Source organism: Theobroma cacao, chromosome 5 (genome assembly GCF_053813885.1).
Source record: "Theobroma cacao isolate CCN51 chromosome 5, ASM5381388v1, whole genome shotgun sequence".
Taxonomy (NCBI): domain Eukaryota; kingdom Viridiplantae; phylum Streptophyta; class Magnoliopsida; order Malvales; family Malvaceae; genus Theobroma; species Theobroma cacao.
In genome coordinates, this window is record NC_142643.1 from 46,960,041 (window position 1) to 46,984,156 (window position 24,116).

Genomic DNA, 24,116 nt, shown 5'->3' on the forward strand with positions numbered 1-24,116 from the left:
AACCTGATGGATACATGGATCTTGGATTCGGCTTGTTGTTTTCATATATGTCCTAGGCGTGATTGGTTTACGACTTATCAATCTGTTAATATGGGCACTGTAAAATTAGGAGATGATTTCTCTCTCTCAATTGTTGGGATTGGCACAATTCGAATAAAGATGTTTGATAGTACGGTAAGAACACTTGAGATAAAACATGTCCCTTACATGAAAAAGAATTTAATATCCTTGAGTTTGTTAGATAAGAAGGGCTACAAATATAGTGGCCGAGATGGTGTCTTGAATGTATCTAAAGGAGCCTTAACTATCATGAAGGGTAAGTTATCCGATGACCTTTATTGTCTAGTGGGAAACACGATCATTGAAACTGTTTTTGTGGTCTCATCTAATGATCCTGAAGATGATGTAACACATTTATGGCATATGAGATTGGATCATATGAGAGAAGAGAGGGATTAGAAAACTGAGTAAGCGTAGTTTGCTATGTGGTCAAAAGAGTGAAAAGCTAGATTTCTGTGAGCAACATATAGTGAAATTTAACACTACAACTTATCAAACCAAGAGTGCAGTAAACTACATCCATTCAGATTTGTGGGGTTCTTCTTCGGTGGCATCAAAAGGTGGATCATTATACATGTGGATCTTTATTGATGATTTTTCAAGAAAAGTGTGGACGTATCTTCTGAAGGCTATGAGTGAAGTGTTAACCACCTTTTTACATTGGAAGGTATTGATCGAGGAGCAGACTAAGAAAAGGATCGAGAGCTTTCGAACAAACAAAGGTTTGAAATTTTGCAAAGGTGAGTTTGGTCTATTCTACAAGAATGAGAAAATCGTTAGACATCGTACTGTCGACAAAACACCACATCAAAATGGTATTATAGAATGGATGAAGAAAACACTTCTGGAGAGAGCAAAATACGTGTTCTCTAATGTTGGCCTAACCATAGTATTTTGGACAAAAGCTATCAACAAGGCTTGCTACTTGGTAAATCGATCTCCATCAACTGCAATTGAATTTAAGACTCCCAAGGAAGGTTGGTTTGGTAAGCTCGCTGATTATTTTATATTGAGAGTATTTAGTTGTCCTGTTCATGCTCATGTGAGTGATGGTAAACTTGAGTTGAGGGCGACGAAGTGCATATTCTTAGGCTATGCATATGAGGTGAAGGGTTATCAGTTGTGGTGCACTAATTGTAAGTTCCCCAAGTTTATGGTGAGTCGGGATATTACCTTTGACAAGTCTGCATTACATCGTGGGATAAAGTCTAGAATTGTAAACACACCAGACCAAGAAGTTAGCAAGTAGGTGAAGCTTGAAATCAATGCTCTTGTGACAGTGCGGAATGATAGTGAAAGCCAAAAAGAATTGCAAGAGGTACAAGAATTGGTATCTCAACGAAGCATTACTTGTATTGATGGTGATTCTGATTCTTATGTTTTATTTGTGGAAGTAGAGATTGATGAACCTTACTTTTATCATGAGAAAATTACATATGCCGAGTCTTTTAAGAAGATTGAGTCTCTACACTGGGATCAAACATGAGAGCTTGTGACAACACCTAAAGTTACTATTGAAGTTGGCTTAGTATGTGAAGGAGGTGAAAACATTAGTCGTAATGTGGTTAGCTTCTCCAAATCAGATTTTGTTGGTGATCTAGATAGTAAAAGATCTCGAATAGGGTATGTGTTCACTCTTTCAAGGTCTGTAATCAGTTGGAAAGTAGTAGCTGCTTTGTTTACAACTGAAGTTGAATATATGGCTATGACCGAGGCAGTGAAGGAGGCCTTATGGTTTCGAAACTTGGTTAGTGATCTTTGTTTTGGACAAGAATCTAGATGTGAAATTGTAGTAAAGAAAATAACTACATATGAAAATCCGGCAAATATGCTAACTAAGTCAGTTTCTGGGATAAAGTTCAAGCATTGCTTGGACTTGATCGATATTCGTAGTGCTTGAGGCCCTTTGGGGCAGTGGTGGTGTCGACAGAGATTAGTTCGTAAGGTGGAGCTTGGTGAATTCAAGCCTAAGGTGGAGATTTGTTAGGATAGTCTTGAATTGTGATTTAATTAGGATTGTTTAATTCTAATTAAATTAGTATACCTTATAAAATAGTCTTTAAATCTAGTTAGACTAGGATAAGATTTCTAATTATATTAGGATAAGGTTATTGTATTTGGCACTATAAAAGGACCCTATGGGGTTAAAGAATAATTACCACCTAGATTTAGAGAGAGTGATTTAGGTGTACGTGAGATAAGGGTTATGAGTTTGAGACTGTTCTTGTAATCTCCTGATTTTTCCTCTTAGTGGATTTTTCTCTGTTGCTGTGCCCGTGGACGTAAGTCATCAAAAGACCGAACCACGTAAATTCTTGTGTTCTTGTTAGTGTGCTTGATTTTTTTCTTTCTTTATTCTATTGATTGGGTTAGATCTTGGGCAATTCTTTAGAGATAATTCCGTAATTTTTCAACAATTCTCATAACCATTTCATTTAATTTGTTGCTTTCGTCTTCAATTATCCTTTTTCCTTCTCACATTCCTCTACTTTCCACCCAAAACACTAGAACCTCTCACTTTGATTCAAAAGTTTTCTCAAATAATTTTCAATTTCTCACCGTTGTACTATAAATTTTTATTCAATTTAATCCTTATGATATGACATAAAATTTTTGTTCAATTTTTTTGATTTATCAGGTGGTACTGACACATCATCATATGTACCACGCAGCACTTCCACGTCATCATATTAGTATCACGTGACATGCCACATCATCAAAATATGTCACATTAGTGCTGACGTCATCTTCTTTAATAAGAAAATTGAATGCTGTTAGAGAGAGATTAAATTAAAATAATTTTTAAAATCAAAGGATTAAATTGTTGTAATTTTGAGTAGATAGATAAAATTAAACAAAATGCCTAATACAAGGACGTTTCCAGTATTTTGACCATATGAAAAACCGAACCACCTTCTTTTTAATCATCATACCTTTTCAAATTATTTATTTCTTTTGTTTATTCAATTTTCTTGAAATTTAAAAAAAAAATTGTCAAGGACTCTTTCTCCTCCTAGGCTTCTGCGTGAAGTGTGCGTTTGGCTTTCATAAATGAAGGGGTTAAAACTGAAAGACTTTTGGTAAGTCTTGCTATAAATGGAAAGGCCATCTTCACGCGTCAAAGAAAAACTGGCTTTAAAGTGAAAATAATTGAAGTGAGATAAAGATAATATGAGACATTTGGTAAAGGCTACTTTCCTACCTAATATGGGAGTTGTTGAAGTCCTCTGAAATATTGAAAACCTTTTCCCTTATCTTTTCTGCGAATATTCCTACTACTACCACAAAGACTTGTGCACCAATAGATTCACGATGGTGTGCATGATCAAGTACTATTAAACCAAATTTGTTTTCTCTCGATAGCTTCACGATCAAATCCAAACCATTCATTTATCGAGCGTGAAGAGTACGTTTGGCTTTGTGGCATACGTCGTAATTGGATTGAGATAGGAAATAATTATGTAAACAAGTTGGAAAATTTTATTTGTCTTAACGTGAATTGTTTTTAGTGGCAATTGACCATGCGAAGCTTGGTACAAGAAGAAACCAGAAGAAGGAACAAGGAAGGTTAGTGGCATACGTTGGAAAATATAGCATTTTTCAGAAAGTTGAAGAAGCAAAAAATATCAAAACCATTATTTAATATGCAAATGTTGTGCACATGGCCTATGGCCCAAACCCACGTCTTTTATTTGGCTCAACGTGAAATGTTTTTAGTGCCATATGAGCACGCGAAGTTTGGTACGAGAAGAAACAAGGAAGAAGAAACAAGGAAGGTTAGTGGCATACGTGGGCAAACATAATATTGTACAGCAAGGTGAAGTAACAAAAAACATCAAAATCATAATTTAATTACATTGCCAGTTGTTATGACTATTATCTTCCTTTAGCTTCCTTCGTTCTTCTCATTCTCAAACCCCATTCATTTGTTGCTTTTGTCTTCTATTATCATTTTTCCCTTTTGTTTCTTTCTTGTCTTCTCACATCTTCTACTTCCACCCAAAAAACCAGAACCTTTCACTTTGATTCTTAGTTGCCTTTTTGTTCATAGCTATAACTAAAGGAGAAAGCCGCCGATTCCAATTTCTCACCATTCTAAATATACGGCTTCCTCACATCTTTATTGATATATTAGTTCCCCTGTTCTTCTGTTTTTTGCTTTGCTTGTCTATTGAATAAACAATATGGAATCTGTTGGTGACGTTGCTGCCAACCTTTCGACGGAAGCTGCAAAAGGCATCTGCGAAAAAGGTCAACAGATTATGAGATATGTAAAAACCTACGAGCAAAACATCGACAATTTCAAGGAGAACTTGAATTCGTTGACGGTAAAAAGAAAAAGTGTGCAGCAAGATGTTGATGTTGCAGAGAGGAACGGGAAGAAGATAAAAGCGGACGTCGAGCATTGGTGCAAGACAGTGGACAAGGTAATCAATGAAGGGATGAATGAGGTGAGGGATCTTGAAGACAAAGCAAAGAAAAAGTGCTTCTTTGGCTTGTGTCCCGATTTCAATTCTCGCTATCAATGTAGCATGAAAGCAGAAGAAGGTGCCGCGACTGTTAACGACCTTATCAAACAGTGCCAATTTAACAGAGTGGGATACCTTGATGTTCCAAAAGCTGTAGTGAACGCATCTCCTAATGGCTTTGAAACCTTTAAATCAAGAAAGAAGGTTTTCAACGATATTATGGAAGCAATGAAAGATGCTACTATCAGCATGATAGGGGTGCACGGGATGCCTGGTGTGGGCAAAACATCACTAGTCAAAGAAGTTGTCAGACAAGTCCAAGAGGTTAAGTTATTTGATTCTGTGGTTACCGTAACTGTGGCTCAAACTCTTGTCATTCAGAAAATTCAAGAAAATATTGCTGAGTTATTGAGTTTAAGACTAGAAGATAATAGTACAGATGTAAGAGCGTGTAGATTGCATGAAAGGTTGAAGAAAGAGAAGACAGTCCTTCTTGTTTTAGATGATATTTGGAAGAGACTGGATCTCAAGGAAGTCGGAATTCCATTTGGAAACCAACACAAGGGATGCAAGATATTGTTGACGTCAAGAGATCGAGATGTTCTGTTAGATGGGATGAAAGCTAAAAAAACTTTTGCAATTGATGTTTTAGACAATGAAGAAGCTTGGAACTTGTTTAGGAAGATGGCTGGGAATAGTGTTGAGAGAGCTGAGTTGCGATCTATAGCAATTGAGGTAGCCAAAAAATGTGCAAGATTGCCGCTGGCCATTGCAACAGTTGCAAATGCACTGAGTAATAAACCTTCATATGTTTGGAAGGATGCTTTACTACAACTACAGAAGCCTTCCTCAAGAAACTTGAGTAGGAAATTCGCAGACGCATATTTAGCTATAGAGTTGAGTTACAAGCATTTAGAAAGTGAAGAACATAAACAGACTTTTCTGCTTTGCAGTCTACTGCGTCGTGATGGAAGCATTGATGACTTGTTGAAATATGCCATCGGTTTGGGTTTAATTAATGGTGTCGACACCGTGGAGGAAGTACGAAGCAGGTTGTTAACAATGGTGAGAGACCTCAAAGCTTCTTGTTTGTTACTTGATGGTAACACCAATAAGCTACCCTTTGATATGCATGATCTTGTTTATGATGTTGCCATGTCAATCGCTTCTAAGGACAATCACGTTTTTGCATTAAACAAGAAGGATGTTCTGAAAGATTGGCCTGATGAAGAGACAATGAAAAAGTGCAACATGATTAATTTGGGATTTCCCGGAATTAAAGAGCTTCCTGACGAGTTGAATTGCCCACAGCTTATTTTTTTCTATATGATTAGCAAGGATGGTTCCCTGAAAATGCCACCTAACTTCTTTAGGCAAACAACAAATCTTAAAGTCTTAGATTTGACTGAAATGCATTTTTCTTCTTTACCTCCGTCAATTTGTCTCCTAACAAGCCTTCGTACATTGTGTTTAGATCATTGTGAATTAGGAGATATAACCATTATTGGAGAGCTTAAGAATTTAGAAATTCTTAGTCTTTTTAGATCTAATTTTAGAATTTTACCTAAAGAAATTGGACGACTAGTTAAGTTAAAGTTATTAGATTTAAGTTATTGTACTGAACTCAAAATAATTCCACCAGGTGTCTTACCAAGTTTGTCAATATTAGAAGAATTATATATGTTAGGAACTTTTATTCAATGGGAAGTAAGGGAACATGCCAACCAAAGAAGCAATGCTAGCCTTGTTGAGTTGAAGAATTTGTCTTGTTTGACTGCTCTAGAAGTTCATATTCTTGATGCTGGGGCCATGCCGGGCGGCTTGTTCTTTGAAGAGTTGCAAAAGTTGGAAAGATACAAGATTGTAATAGGAAACCATGATGAGGATGAGTTTTATCAGGATGTGCATGAGTATTCAAGGATTCTGATACTCAACACAATCAGCATCGATCATTTGGATCATAGACTTGATATGTTTTGGAAGAAAATTGAAGCTCTACGTGTATACAAGGATTTTGATATAGAAAACGATTCGGTGACCAAATATATCATTAATGATAATGATGCAGTTGATAAAATTGAATTTCCTCAATTACGATCTTTGGTATTTCAGGATCTACCACATCTCATTAGCTTTTGCTCTAAAGATAAGAGTGCCTCTACCTCAATGCCTCGACATGAGTTGTCTCTTTTCAGTGAAAAGGTATTTTGTTAATTTCTATCTTTTTTTTTTTATGAAAGATTGGCATTTTATTAATGGCACAGGTGTCACAAGAGAGACTTACAGAGTGCTAAGTCAAAAAAACTAGTAGAAACAAAAAAGTCCCCCAATATAGGGGTGGGCAGCTAAATTCTATCTTTTACCCGTTCTAAGGCATATATTGATCTCATTTCTAGCTTCCTTAGATTTTCTCCATGTGATTAGTCAATGTTCTCAAATTGTAAATTTGTATTATTTTAGAATGTTTATAATGAGTCACAATACGAATTGAATAGGAATTTGGCTTCCATTATAAATTTATAAATTTGACACTCTATAATCAATTTAGAAAATTGTGTAGTGCTATACTTATCCTTTCTTAAACTTATTTAAGGGAGATTGACATAATTGTAGGTTTAATTAGAGATCTTAGGTTTGAGAGTTTGTTCATTTTTGTAAATAAATTTCAATAACAACATTCTAAATTTAGGCATAAACTACTCTATATTTATTTATTTATTTAAAATTTGGATATAATCTAAATGCCAACAATTTGATCTCATCTAAGTTGGTACAATTCAATGATTGTTTAAAACTAAAAAAACTAGTATTTCTTCAATTGTGTTTTTTATTTTTTTGTACTATTTTTAATGTAGATTAATTACATGTTTGTAGATGTTGTTTCCTTGCTTGGAGAAGTTGGAGTTGTCCACAACTAATGTTGAAAGGATATGGCATAATTCTTTCTACAATTTTGAGAAGTTGACAACATTGATCATTAAGGATTGTGACAACTTAAAACATTTATTATCATTTTCCATGGCTAAAAGGCTAGTGCATCTCAAATGCTTTGAGATAAGTAGATGCAAGTCCTTAAAAGAAATAATTTCCAAACAGGATATTGAAGAAGAAAGCAGCAAGGTTAAGACTTTATTTCCTAACTTAGCCTCTCTAAGCTTAGAGAATCTTCAGCATCTCATTGGATTTTGCTCAAAACATCAAAATACTGAATTTCCATCCTTGAAGTCACTGAAGATAAAAAATTGCCCAGAACTGAAGGGGTTCATACACAAAACTACATTGGTAGGGAGCCAATGTTTCTCTTGTCAAGCTCTCTTTGATGAAAAGGTAGATTATTGTTAGCTTTCATTTCTATACTTGTTTTCCTATTTCCATGCCTTTGGCCTTGATTATAGGAACAAATGCTTCAAAACAGTTTATTAATTGGCATGAATTAATTACGTACAGGTTTCATTTCCTAGTTTGGAGGAAATTTTTATTTCCAACTTGAGAAACATAAAGATGATATGGCAGAACCAACTCTCTGTGAATTCCTTTCTCAACGTACAACAAATGGTAGTTGAAGAATGTCATGATTTATTGACCATTTTCCCATCTAATACGTTGAGAGCATTTCAAGGACTGCGAATTCTACAAGTTTGCAGATGTGTTTTGCTAGAAGAAGTATTTGAAATCGAAAGGTTAAATATGGAAGAAACACGTGCTGTTACCACTCAACTAAGATTCCTGGTTTTACATTATCTACCAAGCTTGAAGTATATTTGGAAAAATGATCCCCAAGGAATTTTTGCATTTGAAAATTTGCTGACGATTGATGTTGATTCTTGTTTGAATCTGAAGAATGTATTTCCAGCCTCAGTAGCCAGAGTTCTTCCACAACTTAGAGATCTTTGTATACATGACTGTGGAGTGGAGGAGATTGTTTCCATAGGGGAAGGATTGGAAACAACTGTCACTTTTGAGTTTAATCAAGTATCCTTCCTTTCTCTTTGGAAGCTACCAGAACTCAAATGTTTCTATCCGGGAGTGCATACGATAAAGTGGCCAATGTTAAAAGAGTTCTACACCTTTGGCTGTGGCAAAACGACGATATTGGGTACAAAACATTTCAGCATCGTAGATACGCCTAACGTTAATTGGCAACAACTTCAGTCCCAATTAATTTCCTTGGATGAAAAGGTATGCATGCACCTCCACCTCCACTCTTCTCTAAAATTAATTAAGATAAGATGCTCATGTACTTGTGAAAAGCTTTCTCGTCCTTTTAATGTAATAATATATAATAGCTATCCAAACTTTTGGCAAACTGGGGTGCAAACATCATTTTAATCAAATGTGATCTTGCTAAAGATCATTTATTACTACAACTCAAAATATTATATTTTGTCTTTATAGGGCATTGCATGTGTCAATCTAATTCAATTTCTTTAACTTTTTGAGAGTTTTTATTTTGATTACTCAATTTTAAAAAATCACGAATTGATCACTAACATTTGTGAAAATTAATATTGTGATTACTTAATTAATTTACAGTTAACAATTGGTGGTTGATGTTACTTTTCTTGTGTGTTACATTCATCACATGGTATGATCATGTCAAGTGGCAAACCACATTAACTAGTTTTTAATATTTAACAGTTGAGTGATTAAAATATTAATTTTTATGAATGTTAATGATTAAATGATGATTTTTAAAATTAAGTAATTAAAATAAACATTTTAAAAAAGTTAAGTGTAAGTGTACAATAAAAATTTTGAACAATATATATATATATATAGTCTATAATTTGTTTGGATGACCCCTACCATTAAATAATGAGAATTGAAAATAATTGTAATTAAAAACAAGACTTGATACTTCCAAGAAAAAAATAACAAGTCTTGAAAGGTTTATATTGTAATCTGAGTGTATGAAGATTTGCATACATGGCATATTGTGTTTGCAATCAGTTGAGGAGGTAATTTTCAATTTTTTTCGGCTTCTAGTTATTCATTTTTTGATACTTTTTACTTGTTCTGTCATTTTAAAACCTGACTAATCTTAGATTCCCTTGATTTTGTTTCATTACCAATTTAATATGTTTTGTTGTCTCTATTTTTGGTTACTTATCCTACACCACGGCAGCAAGCTTGGTCATTGGATGACATCCCAACAACAGTGGTTTTGACCATGCATCAAGGATCCACGGTTAAGAGCATAGATTTTCATCCTTCGCACCACACATTGCTACTCGGTATGAAAGTTACTTTTATCCTTCGCACCAAGACTAACTTGGAAGTTGTCTCTTTTTATGATATAATGTTTTTGAGAGCAGTTGGTTCTGCCAATGGTGAAATCACACTTTGGGAACTTGGGATGCGTGAGAGATTGGTTACAAAGCCATTCAAGATATGGGAAATGTCGACGTGTTCATTGACATTTCAGGTTTGTGTGTCATTACTCATTGAGATTTCTCTCTATGTTATACTTTTTCAAATGTGTTGAACTGTTGCAATCATCTGACTCACGTCCGTTTTAGCAATTTCTATGGGTTTCAGCATTGCAATTGATTTTGTTGGAAGAGTTATTTGCAGGCTTTGATGGTCAATGATACATCGATATCTGTCAGCCGTGTCACATGGAGTCCTGATGGAAGTTTAGCAGGTGTGTGCCTTTTTGATAGATTACTGACATTTTAGTTTGCATATGTTTGTGCTTATTGCCTTTCTTGCTGCAGGGGTTGCATTTTCCAAGCATTTAACTCACTTGTATGCTTATCCTGGATCTAATGATCTAATACAGAGCTTAGAGGTTAGATGATCATTTTTCTACTTCTCCAGCTAAAAGAATACATAACTGGTGTTTGAATTTTTCTTGTTCTTCGTCTCTTTTAACAGATTGATGCCCATGTTGGTGGTGTAAATGACTTAGCTTTTACGCATATAAACAAACGACTGTGCATTGTTACCTGTGGAGATGACAAGCTCTTAAAGGTCAGAGATATTAAATTTTCACTAAAAGTTTTGATTAAATTGGATATTTCTTGTTATTATCCTAATGAAGGAAATGGAACAGGTGTGGGATTCAATGACGGGACGAAAGCTGTTTAATTTTGAAGGTCATGATGCACCTGTTTATTCCATCTGCCCAGTGGACAGATATGAACGGGTAGAATACGAAAAGTGTCTTTGGTTATTGATTATATATACATTTTGTGTTAAGAACAGGAAACAAGTGACAAAGCCTTAATTGCAAAACTGCTGCACTAGTTGCCTCTGTCGCCTTTTTGACTGCAGCTATAACCAATACCTGCCACCTAAAGATGCTGTCACAACCAACTTGTTTAATGCACGAATTTTCCCCACCAGTCACTACCTTCATTTATGATTCCCCATCAGATTTAATATCCATCACAGAGCTGCCCTCTTTTTAAAACCATTTCCATACTCCCATTTAGAACTTTAACCCCGATGGTCTTTTCCTTTCGGAGATATACTAGTCCAAAACATTTAACTCTCTTAATTTTAACCTTTTAGGCCAGTGTCTTGTGGAGCTTACACTATTTGTTGGTTCAATTGAATGCTTAGCTTAGCGTTGCTGTTTGGATGGGAATTCATACTTACATTTGCTAATTATCTACATCATTGTAGCTCATATATTCAATCACTGTCGATGGGACAATTACGTCCTGGATGTATGATGGTAGGCGTTGCCAAGCTGACCTTGTTGCTCCAGGTCAAGGGTGTAGTACAATGCTTGTCAGTGCTAATAGAATGAGGTATGATCATGAATTTTAAGATAGGAATTTAAATAACTTCTTATTATAAACTTCAGTTGTGTTTATTTCTTAAAAAATTTATTTGATCGTAACACATTCAATTAACCCTTTTTTTTTTTCCAATTTTACATGTTATATTTTTCGTGTTAATTTTAAACTTGTTGTTAATATCTAATTTTTGTTTTAGATTGTTCACTTGTGGAACAAGTAAAGATGGACAATCTTTTCTGGCCGAGTGGTGTCAATATCAACAAGTAGTAGAGAGGATTTATGAGGGGTTTACAATGAAATCAGCAGCTGTGGTGTCATTTGACATCGGGCAAAATCAATTTTTAGCTGCAGGAGAAGATAGCCAAATCAAGTTTTGGCACGTGGATAATAGCAATCTTCTCACTTTCATAGATGCAGAGGGTGGACTCCCTGTAAGTTAAATGTTCAAACTTTATAACTCTTTTCTGAAACATATATGCTATTTAGATTGGGTTTCTAAACAATCATATTAATTGCTGCAGAGTCTTCCCCGTGTGAGATTCAATAAGCCAGGAAATCTTCTTGCTGTCACAACAGCAGACAATGGATTCAAAATACTTGCGAATGATGTGGGTCTCAGATCTTTACGAGCAAATGAAGTATCATCTTCTGCTGCCTAAATGTTTAGGAATTGCCCCATTCTTGTATAATCCTCCTACTAGAATCATACTTGTTCTTGTTTTACTTGCTTGTACTTAACCCCTTAAGTGTGTTTCTTTTTTCTGGAAAATAGTTTCTGACTTTATGTATTTGGCTTATATAATTTTTTTTGCTTAATAAATGCAGCAGTAATTTTGTTTTCTTGTATTTTGTGTGTTTTTAAGTACTCAACAAATAATCTTTCAATCAAGAAATAACTACTCTCAAATAATCCATATAAAATGAACATATTTATCATGCCTTGTGGCATAACGTGTACTTCATTACATAGGAATACTAGTGTAATATATTAGTGTATAGTCTCACTTTCCAAATCGAGTTAAGAAGTCATAATGCTGAGCCTGCAGAAAAGAAAGGTAAATAGAGACTTAACTAAGATTAATAAACACTAATTAATGCTTCTTTCATTAAAATATCATTAGGAATCATGATTTTAGATTTTCTCATGATTCATAAAGAGTTATTATGTTCAGAATTCAGAAAAGAAACAAGATGATAAATGTTGAGCAGGACAAGAAAATCAATGATGAGGTAGACAAGGTGAATAAAATCCAAAATAAAGAATAAACTTTAAAATTTAGTTACATTGAATCCTAGGGATAAATTACGTATTCTATTAAAATATTAAATTTAATTTTAATAATTTAATTGTAAAAATTGAATTTTTGTATTTTGAAAAATTAACAAAGCAACGGAAAATCTAATTCAATTACAAAGGGGTTCCACACCCTTCAAGGAGAGAAATAAAACCCTTGCAAGAATTCAACCTTTTTACCTTTCGCTACCCGATTGTTTCTTTCTCTACCCGACCCATAATGGCTACTACCTCTCTCGGGACAAACTAAGTTTCTATTGGGTTTCATCATACTCATGACATACCTTTCCATTATCCAAACCCATATCACAATGTCCTTCATCAGTCTTGTCCACACTAAGGGTTTCGGGCCCTTCCATGCTAACACTCCGGCTCAAGTCCACCACCTTAACCACTCGGCCTTGCACCAACTTTTCTTGGGCACCTTACCTCATCATCATGGATTAGGCCTTTCGAGTAGAAATCTTAATAAAAAAATTGCTACCTCCTGGTCAATTACAATTTTTAGTCTATCTTAAATAAAAGATGATTGTATAATTTAAAAAATAATTTTATTTTTAACATCTTCTCTTTCATTGATTTTCTCTTGAGACTGCATCATCAAGGTGGACTCTAACTCAACTGCATTTTATATGTCAAAAAAATTTCAATTAATTGAACAAATTAAGGCAACAAAAGAAAAAAAAAAAAGAAATTATACGATGATTCAAAATTTTTTATTTTTTGGGGTTTCAGTTCCGAACAAGAATAGCTCTCTAAACCAGATGATTTGAGAAGAAATTTACTTGGAAACCCCCTGGCCATTTTTGGATATTTTGCCATTTTAAAGTAAATACATAACAAGCAAAATAAAGAAAATCCATTGGAATGTATCCTCTCTAATCCTTTGTTAGAACCAATTTTCACAAGAAGAAAAATTAAAAAAAAAAAAACTATAACTAATAAAAAAGGAACGTCACAAACAAAGTAAATTTAAAAAATCTGAAACAACCAAAAAAAGAGAAGCCCTCTCCACCCAAAACACGGGAAAACAAAAAATCACAAATAGAAAAAGGAAAAGAAATAAAAAGAAGACGAAAACGAAAGAGAGAAATCGTCTAGAAACCGAAAAGACCCTACCAACGTTTCTTCGGAAGCTGCGAAAGGCATCTTCCAAGAAATTAAGCGTCATATGAGATATGTGTTTATCTACAAGCAAAATGTTGACAAGTCAATGAAAGATGCTACTATCAGCATCTTTCAACGATGTTATGAAGGCAATGAAAGATGCTACTATCAGCATGATAGTGGTGTACGGGATGGGTGGTGTGGGCAAACATCATTAGTCAATGAAGTTGCAAGACAAGTCCGAGAGGTTAAGTTGTTTGATTCGGTGGTTACCGTAACTGTGGCTCAAACTCCTGACATTCAGAAAATTCAAGAAAATATTGCAGAGTTATTAGGTTAAGACTAGGAGATAAAAGTACAGATGTAAGAGCTCGTAGATTGCACGAAAGGTTGAAGAAAGAGAAAATGGTTCTTGTTGTTTTGGATGATATTTGGAAGAGACTGGATCTCAAGGAAGTCGGAATTCCATTTGGAAACCAACACAAGGAATGCAAGATATTGTTACCGTCAAGAGATCAAAACGTTCTCTCCAATGGGATGGATGCTGATAAAACTTTTGCAATTGATAATTTAGACGATGAAGAAGCTTGGGACTTGTTTAGGAAGATGGCTAGGGACAGTGTTGAAAGTGCTGAGTTGCAATCTACAGCAATTGAGGTAGCCAAGGAATGTGCAAGATTGCCGTTGGCCATTGCAACAATTGCGAGGTCATTGAGAAAGGTTTACTTGCTTGGAAGGATGTTTTACGACCACTACAGAAGCCTTCCTCAAGAAACTTCACTGGGATATCCGCAGATGTATATTTAGCTATAGAGTTGAGTTACAATCATTTAGAAAATGAAGAACTCAAACAGGCTTTTTTGCTTTGCAGTCTAGTGCGTCGTGATGCAAACATTGTTGACTTGATGAAATATGCCATTGGTTTGGGTTTAATTAAAGGTGTCGACTCCTTGGAGAAAGCACGAAACAGGTTGTTAACAATGGTGAGTGACCTCAAAGCTTCTTGTTTGTTACTTGATAGTAACACTAATAACCTATCCTTTGATATGCATGATCTTGTTTATGATGTCGCCATATCAATTGCTTCTAAAGACAATCATGTTATTGTATAAAACAGAGCGGATGTTCTGAAAAATTGGCCTGAAGAAGAAATAGTGAAAAAGTGCAAGAAGATTCATTTGGGATTTCCCGGCGTTACAGAGCTTCCTGACGAGTTGAATTGCCCACAACTTGTTTATTTTCGTGTGTTTAGCAAGTTTGGCAAGAATGACAACAATGATTCCCTGAAAATGCCACCTAACTTCTTTAAGGAAACAACAAATCTTAAAGTCTTGCACTTGAGAAATATGCAATTTTCTTCTTTACCTTCGTCAGTTTGTCTCCTAACAAGTCTTCGTACATTGTGCTTAGACATAAGTGAATTGGGATATATAACCATTATTGGAGAGCTCAATAATTTGGAAATTTTTAACCTTTCTTGTTCTTATATTAGAATTTTACCTAAGAAAATTGGGCAACTGGTTAAGCTAAAATTATTAGATTTAAATTGTTGTTAAAATCTCATAATAATTTCACCAGATGTCTTATCAAGTTTGTCCAGATTAAAAGAATTATATATGGATGGCACTTTTTTTCAAAGGGAAGTAGAGGGACATGCCAGTCATCGAACCAATGCTAGTCTTGCTGAATTGAAGAATTTGTCTCGTTTGACTGCTTTAGAAGTTCATATTCTTGATGTCGAGGCCACATCGGGGGGATTGTTCTTTGAAGCATTGCAAAAGTTGGAAAGATACAAGATTTTCTTAGAAAATGATAACAGGGAATTGTTTGATGAATATGAGTGTACGCGTGAGCATTCAAGGACTCTGTTACTCGACTCAAGTATAACCATTGATCATTTGGATCATGGAATTAAGATGTTTTTGAAGAAAATTGAAACTCTGTATTTATATATCATTAATGATAATGATGCAATTGATAAAATTGAATTTTCTCAATTACGATCTTTGATACTTAGGTCTCTATTGGATCACACTAACTTTTGCTCTGAAGACAAGGGCGGCTCTACCTCAATGCCTCAACATGAGTTGTCTCTTTTCAGTGAAAAGGTATTTACTAATTTCTATCTTTTACTTGCTCTAAGGCATATATTGATCTCATTTGCAATTTCCTTAGATTTTCTTCATATGATCAACCACTGTTCTCAAATGTTAAACTCTATGGGACAATTATGGTATCGTAAAGGGCATTTGCTAATATATAATTACATAGGTTGATCTCACATGCAACTTTAACGTAGATTAATTGCATGTCTATAGGTGTTACTCCCTTCCTTGGAGAATTTGCAGTTCTACTCAATTAATGTTGAAAGGATATGGCATTGTTATCAGATTTCAATTTGCAATCATGAGAATTTGAGAACATTGATCATCTCTTGTTGCGACGACTTAAAACATTTATTAACATTTTTCATGGATAGAAGGCTAGTGCATCTCAAATACTTGGAGATAAGGATATGCAATAGCTTAAGAGACAGAATTTCTGCAGAGGATATTGAAGAAGAAAACAAGGTTGAGACTTTATTTCCTTAGTTGAACTCTCTAGAGTTAACAGATCTTCAGCATCTCATTGGATTTTGCTCAAAACATCAATATATTGAATTTCCATCTTTGAAGTCACTAAAGATAGATAATTGCCCAGAACTGAAAGGGTTCATATACAAATCTACATTGGAAGGGAGCCAATGTTTCTCTAGTCAAACTCTCTTTGACGAAAAGGTATATTATTGTTAGCATTCTTTTCAGTACTTGTTTTCCTATTTCCATGCCTTTAGCCTTGATTATAGGAACAAATGCTTCTAAACATTTCATTAATTTATATGATCAATTAATTATGTACAGGTTGCATTTCCGAGTTTGGAGGAAATTTTCATTTCCAGCTTGAGCAGCATGAAGATGATATGGCAAAACCAACTCCCTACGAATTCCTTTCCCAAACTACAACGAATGGTAGTTGTAGATTGTGACGATTTATTGACAATTTTCCCAACTAATACATTGAGTGCATTTCAAGGACTGCAAACTCTACGAGTTGAGAGATGTATTTAGTTACTTAACTTTTCAAGGGTTTTTATTTTGGTTAATCAATTTCGAAACACTCTTGTGATTAAAAAGAAAACTTTAATTTTGGTTACTTGTTCTGGCACTTTAAAACCTGACTAATCTTAGATTCACTCGGTTTTGTTTCATCACCAATTTAATATGTTTCTCTGCCTCTGTTTTTGGTTACATGTTCGACACCACGGCAGAAAGCTTGGTCATGGGATGATTTACCAAGAAGAGTGGCTTTGACCATGCATCAAGGGTCCATGGTCACAAGCATGGATTTTCATCCTTCGCTCCACACATTACTACTCGGTATGAAAGTTTATTTTTATCCTTGGCCCCAAGACTAGCTTGAAACTTGTCTCTTTTTATAATATAATGTCTTTGAGAGCAGTTGGTTCTGTTAATGGTGAAATCACACTCTGGGAACTTGGAATGCTTGATAAGTTGGTTACAAAGCCATTCAAGATATGGGATATGACGGCATGTTCAATGACATTTCAGGTTTGTCTGTCATTACTTACTGATAATTCTCTCCATGTTATACTTTTTCAAATATATTAAACTGTTGCAATCATGTAACTCATGTCTGTTTTAGCAATTTCTATGAGTTTCAGCATTGCAATTGATATTGTTGGAAGAGTTACTTGCAGGCTTTGATGCTCAATGGTACACCAATATCTGCCAACCGTGTCACGTGGAATCCTGATGGAAGTTTAGTAAGTGTGTGCCTTTTTGATAGATTTCTCACATTTTAGTTTGCATATGTTTATACTTATTGCCTTTCTCGCTGCAGGGGTTGCATTTTCCAAACACTTAATTTACTTGTATGCTTCTCATGGATCAAATGATCTAATCCAAGGCTTAGAGGCTAGTTGATAAATTTTCTACTTCTCCAGGTAAAAGAATAAATAACTGGTGTTTTGACTTTTTCTTGTTCTTCTTCTCTTTTAACGGATTGATGCCCATGTTGGTGGTGTAAATGACTTGGCTTTTGATTTTCCAGAAGAAAAACTGCGCATTTTTACCTATGGAGATGACAAGCTCATAGAGGTGAGAGATATTAAATTTTCACTAAAATTTTTGATTAAACTGGATATTTCTTTTTATTATCCTAATGAAAGAAATGGAACAGGTGTGGGATCCAATGACGGGACAAAAACTGTGTAATTTTGAAGGTCATGATGCACCAGTTTATTCCATCTGCCCAAAGAATAGTGTGCAGGTAGAATAACATATACTTTTCAGTGTTAAGAACAAGAAACAAGTGACCAAGCCTTAATTGCTAAACTGCTAAACCAGTTGATTCTGTTGCCGTCTTGACTGCTAGTTGAACTAATCCCTGCTACCTAAAGACGATGTCACAACCAAGTTGTTAAATGCATGAAATTTTGTATAAGCAATTTGCTAACCCACCTGTAATTTATGATTCCCCATCCCGTTTAATATCCATCTCAGAGCTGCCTGTCTTATCCAAACCATTTCCATACTCCCGTTTAGAACTTTACCCCCGATGAGTTTTATTGGTTTTTTTTTTTTTTTTAAAGTTGGAATTCCATTAAAAGCAGAGGGAACAGAGTTCACCATCTAGGTTGTTACAAGAGAATTTTGGCCAGAAGAACTAACTGATTCACTCTCTTTGCCCGATGAGTTTTATTCTGATGCTATACTGGTGCAAATGAAACATCATCTTCTGCTGCCTAAATGTTTAGGAATTTGCCCCGTTCTTGTATAATCCTCCTACTCTATTCGTAGTTGTTCTTGTTTTACTTGCTTGTACTCAACCTCTTCTAGTGTTTTTCCTTTTTCTTGAAAAAAGTTTCTGTATTTACTTATATCGTTATTATTATTAGTTCTAATAAATTCAGTAGAAATGGTTAGGCTTCTGCCTCTTGTGCAGTTACAAATGTTGGTACTGTCAATTGTAAAGTGGATAGGAGTTCTCCTGTCAGTCATACTCCTATACTTGCATGTTAGCTGCATGTTCCACACTTCACGTATGGTAGTTGGAGCTTGTAGCATAAAGAGGTCATTTGAAAAAAAATCTTAAATCGTGGTAGAATTTAACTTAAAAATCTAGTCTAATTCTTAAACCTATTAAACTAACAATTTAAATTCGTATTTTCTTTACTTGGTGAGCTAGATTGAAGATTGAAATCAAAAACCCTAACATTTTGAAAGGGAGAGAAATCTGAAAATTAGAAATGAATTCTCAAAATTTAAAGGCATGAAATTGCTACTTCAATTTTTGAAGAAATGGTGTAGAGAGAGAATCAAATAAGAAGAGGGAAATTTTTTTTCTCTAAAGAGATTCGATCAGCAAAGAAATAAATGGGAAAGGTTGGAGGCTTTTTTTTTTTTTTAGGATCAAATACCCAAAAAGAGTCTTTTATGGAAAAATTATGATTTTGTCCTTTTTTTTGGGAAATTTTTTTTGTAATTTTTCTCCTTTTAATCTTCAAATAAATTTAATACAATATAAAATAAGTTTTAAGAAACATAAATTAAAAAACATAGTGTCCATAAAAATCTATTAAATTATTCAAAAAAATTAAAATAAATCTTTATAATTTTATTGCGTTCAATAAAGCTTTTGTATTTTTATTATATGACGAAAATAAATCCTTATATATATATATATATGGGGAAAGTGTTTCAACTCTCTTAAAGCTATGCCAATTAATGTTAAAGCAAAAAAAAAAAAAAACACTTGTATATCATTTAATTGCATATAAAATGTGAATTGAAGTTGAACTTGATATTAGGCATGATCCATGTTTGCAAAGTGTTTCAATTTTTTTAAAACTATACTAGTTAATGTCAAAGACAGAAAGATAAATTATATATCATTTCCTATATATTTTGGTTTGACTTATATTAACTCTTCTAGTTTCTATAGCAACTACAAAACGTGCATTTTTAATTCAAAAAATTATAAAGACGAGGTTGCATAATAAGATGAAATATGATTTTCTTACTAGTTCACTTATCCTTTATATTGAGAAAGAGATTGTTAGGATCATTGACACAGATTTAGTTATAGATGAATTTGAAAGCATGAAAGCATGTCAAGCACAACTTACGACGTCTAATGTGAAAATCTAATGTTAATTTTTCTTTCTACTTTATATCTATTTATATTGATGGATCTAAAAACTTATATTTAACTTATTATTGAAATTTTATATTACAATTTAATTTTATTTCAAAAGTGATTAATTTTTTTGCTCCAAATTCAATTATTGACTCGATCTATGACCTTGTATGATTACTTACCACCTCTCACTCAAAATCCTAGATCCGCTACTGTTTGCACCTGAGCATTTGGCTCATTGATTGGTACATGATCTCCCTTTCAAAATAAGTAAAGTTCGAATCTCCCTTCCCCATATATATAAGTTGCATCTCTCCGTTGTCTTTTAACACATTCAACTTTTCATTTTGTATCGGTCACCTTGTTTATTTTTTGCAGACGGTAGTTTCATCCATATAAAAACCAAAATAAACAAAGGTTATCCCACAGGGAATGGGTTACTTGTTTTTAACAATCAAAGTGAACCTTTCATTCTGGCATTCTGAGTTCTTTAATTTTGAATGGGTTACTTGCTCTTAATGGTCAAATTGAACCCTTTCATTTTGACATTCTGAATTCTTTAATTCGAAATGAATCAAATCTCCTCTAATAAGATTTGAACCTACGACCAGTCAATTAACAACCGACCACTCTACCGTTGAGCTACTAAGGAACAATGAGAGATTAGATCTCATAAAGTTCAATTCTCGTTCTCAACCCATGACCAATATAAAATAATCAAAGTAATCCTTTCATGCAAGTCTTACATTTTCCATTTTCAACTCCAAAAAATTGTTTGGACAAAAACCCTTTCCTAGTATAAAATAACCAAAATAACCCTTTTATAATATAAAATTTTCGAAGAAGCCTTATATTTTCCATTTTCAACACCTAAAAATTGTTGAATAGAGAATAATGATCTTGTATTTGAATATCGGTGTCCTTACATATCCAAAAGAAAAGAAAATGTTTAAAATAAGAAAATTGTTTAAGTGTAGGTGCTAGTTGCTTCCGTGTCTACCGTGTTCATTGCACCACAATTAGTCATGTGTTGAAGAGACTCACCAATTGTTAAGTAATTCAATCTAAGATAATTAGAGGACTTTTCCAATCTCTTGATAATATATTATCTTTTTTATATAAAATATTTCTAATTACAAATTATTAAGTTGGAAAAAGAAGAAACACTTGCTAAATTATTGAAAGACAGACTAAATCATTATGTGCAAGGAAACAAAGAGGACTTTCTTAATAACGTATTCAGGCTCTCTAATGTAGGTAATATATCTTGTTATGAGTATTATGTATAAAGGTTAGAGAAAAGCGAAAATCTTTCTTCATCCTCTTGGATGTATTAGTGAACATATTTTGATTTTCCAACACTAATATGATTTGGCTTTTTGAAATTTTGCATGAACTAGCAAAGCGGGCAGTAATGAATACCAAATTTATAACTATATATAAAGAGGGTCTTCCAATCCATGGAAGACACTTGGGCTGGGCAATTAAATGCCATGTGTATTGACAAATTGGATGACATGTGATAGGCTTAATTTGTGGTTTGTGTGAGATATTTTAATTTGGTAGAGGTAAAATATGAAATCCAATACTTGTTAAAAAATCGTTTTTTTTTTTAGCTTTTAACTAAATGAGAGATATATATATATATATATATGTCCTTTTAATTTTTCCACTTATATGGTTCCAGTCCGGATGGCATATTTGCCATTTCATTTACATGCCTTTCCCTCGTTCCTCGTCAGTTTTCCCTCTCTCTTCTTCCCTCTAAATGTAGTTTTTAGATTTCTTTTCTCTCTCTTTCTCTATTTCTCTTACTTCGTACCTTATGTTTTGTTTTTGTATTGGTTGTTGTGGGTTGGATTATAAATTAAATATGAGAGTGGCTTCATGGAACATAGGAGAAGTCAATAATAACTTGTAGTAAAATCGACCGTCGAGAAGTACCATGCATGGTTGCCCTCTGTCCTTTCCTTCTCTGTCTCACCCAGAAATGTCACAAGAAACTAGGTTGTAGAGCTGCTATCAGAGGTGGAGGCCCCTTAAGGGATGGGTAATGGCTCTCCAAAATTTTTTAAATTTTTTCTATATTATATAAATTTTTTAAATTTTTTTATAAATTCTCTCAATGACTTCCTAAAATAATTTTTTATTTAATAATTAATATAAATAAAAAATAACAAAATGATATCATATGTTTGACTCAATTTTAATTTTTTTTATTTTTTAATTTATATTATTATTTATATTTGTTTATTTTTTATTTTTATTTTATTTGCTCATATGTTCTAAATCTTTATGGATTTTCTTTCACAAATTTCTAATAACCATCAACCATATTCTTTTTCTTTCTTTTTCATTATGTCATATGTGGATTGTATCTTCTACTTATCATGTTATTCTTTTTTCTATTATGTAGATTTTATTTTTATAATTTTAATATTTAAAAATTAATAAATTATTATGTACTTTTCAAATAAAAGTTATAGTGTTGCACTCTTACTTAAAATTTCATCAATGTATTATTTTTTATTTAGAATAACTAATGTGTTCTGACATGTATATTGCAAATTTTAAATAATAAGGATATATATATATATATATATATAATTAACAAAATAAAATAATTATATTTCTTTCAATACAATTTTATTTATTATATATTTTTAATGATCCTCAAAAAAATTTTATTTAATAATTATTTTTATTCCTAAAACAGTTTAATAAAATTAAAGTTATTATGGTCAGCATATTGCCAGTTAAGCCCAGCAAATATATTCTAACTTAATATGTTAAGCCTAGCAAATATACTCTAACTTAATATGTTAAGCCTATTAAATTTAAAAAAAATAAAAAATAAGTCCACTAATCCAAATCCACTAAGTTTTAATATAAATCTAAATTGATTATAATATATTATATCTTAACAGTTCAATCCAATAACATATCATAACATATTACATCTCAATAGTTCAATCCAATAACCCAACATGTTAATTAACAATTTAAGGGGCAAATAGAGAATAAGATAAGAGCTTTCTCATAAAGCTACCCATTTCGTGTAGGAAATATAAAGTAAAGAGATAATTTATTTAAGTTTGAAAAATTATTTTCTCTTCCACTCTTGCGCCCAAAGAGTGAGAGAAACTCTTTTCATAATTCTATGTAGTCATATATATATATATATATATATATATATATATATGATACTATTATTACTATTAATGTATATTTTTTATATGTCCAATGTCTTGTAAATTTTATTTAATTATTTTGATGAGTGAGAATTGAATTATATATAAAGTTCTCTTAGAATATTTGGTGTCTTACTCTGTTCAACCTCTCTTTAAAAATGCTGTAGCTTTGCCCCTAGCTGCTAAGATAGAGAAGTTAACAGGTTATGGTCCAATGACAATGTGGAGTGGGTTTTTAGTCCTTTATCAAGTAAAGCGGGTGGGTTATTTCGGGCATGGACAAAACCAAGTTCACCAAAGCAAATCGGATGTCTGTTCTATTCTGAAAATTGTAATTAACATTAGTTTATTGTAGGATTGGCTCCTTTGTACACCCCTGTAATGCTTGGAGCAAGAGTACAGTTTGCCCAAGTTGCATACACAATTATCAAAGGTTACTTGTTCTTGTTCTGTTACTTTAAAACCTGACTAATCTTAGATTCTTTAGATTTTGTTTCATTACCAATTTAAGATGTTTCTTTAACTCTATTTCTAGGTCACATATCCTACACCACGGTAGCAAGCTTGGTCATTGGATGAACTACCAACAACAGCGGCTTTGACCATGCACCAGGGATCCACGGTCATGAGCATTGCAATTGGGTTTCCATATCCTTTCTACGAATATTCCGACTAGTACTATATAATGTTGACGGTGTTAGTGGAGTGATGTTGAGAATTAATGGTTGCAGTAAATAAACTTTGTTATGCAACAATAAAACAGAGATGAACAGAGGGTATAAAGCTCACACACTTTTCATTCATTAAATAAAACCAATATGTATTACATACAGCTAAGAAAAAAACAAAGGAACATAAATAACTGCTGAAATGTGGTTTACAAATATTAGTTAACAAATTACGCATAAAGCATCCAAGATGCCACGACTTAGTTGTGGTTTTGAAAAACAACAGACACACACCAAGAAACTACATATATCCAAACTAAAAAACACATGTCACTTGATCAAGCATTATCTTCAATAAACGGAACCCACAGATTTTAGAA

The 24,116-nt window shown here is 33.4% G+C and overlaps 1 protein-coding gene and 1 pseudogene across 1 annotated transcript; both read left to right on the forward strand.

Moving 5' to 3' along the window:
* Positions 1-3,987: 3,987 nt before the first annotated feature.
* Positions 3,988-12,124, forward strand: LOC148763030 (disease resistance protein At4g27190-like). Its single transcript, XM_088806450.1, has 12 exons — positions 3,988-6,731; positions 7,404-7,856; positions 7,977-8,708; positions 9,655-9,763; positions 9,845-9,954; positions 10,104-10,173; positions 10,247-10,320; positions 10,407-10,502; positions 10,585-10,677; positions 11,160-11,287; positions 11,475-11,709; positions 11,800-12,124. Exons 1-12 carry the CDS (start codon positions 4,245-4,247, stop codon positions 11,935-11,937), a joined length of 4,725 nt encoding a protein of 1,574 aa, XP_088662576.1. The 5' UTR covers positions 3,988-4,244; the 3' UTR covers positions 11,938-12,124.
* A 1,668-nt stretch (positions 12,125-13,792) lies between these two features.
* On the forward strand, positions 13,793-17,662 carry LOC148763031 (disease resistance protein At4g27190-like; annotated as a pseudogene).
* Positions 17,663-24,116: the final 6,454 nt, after the last annotated feature.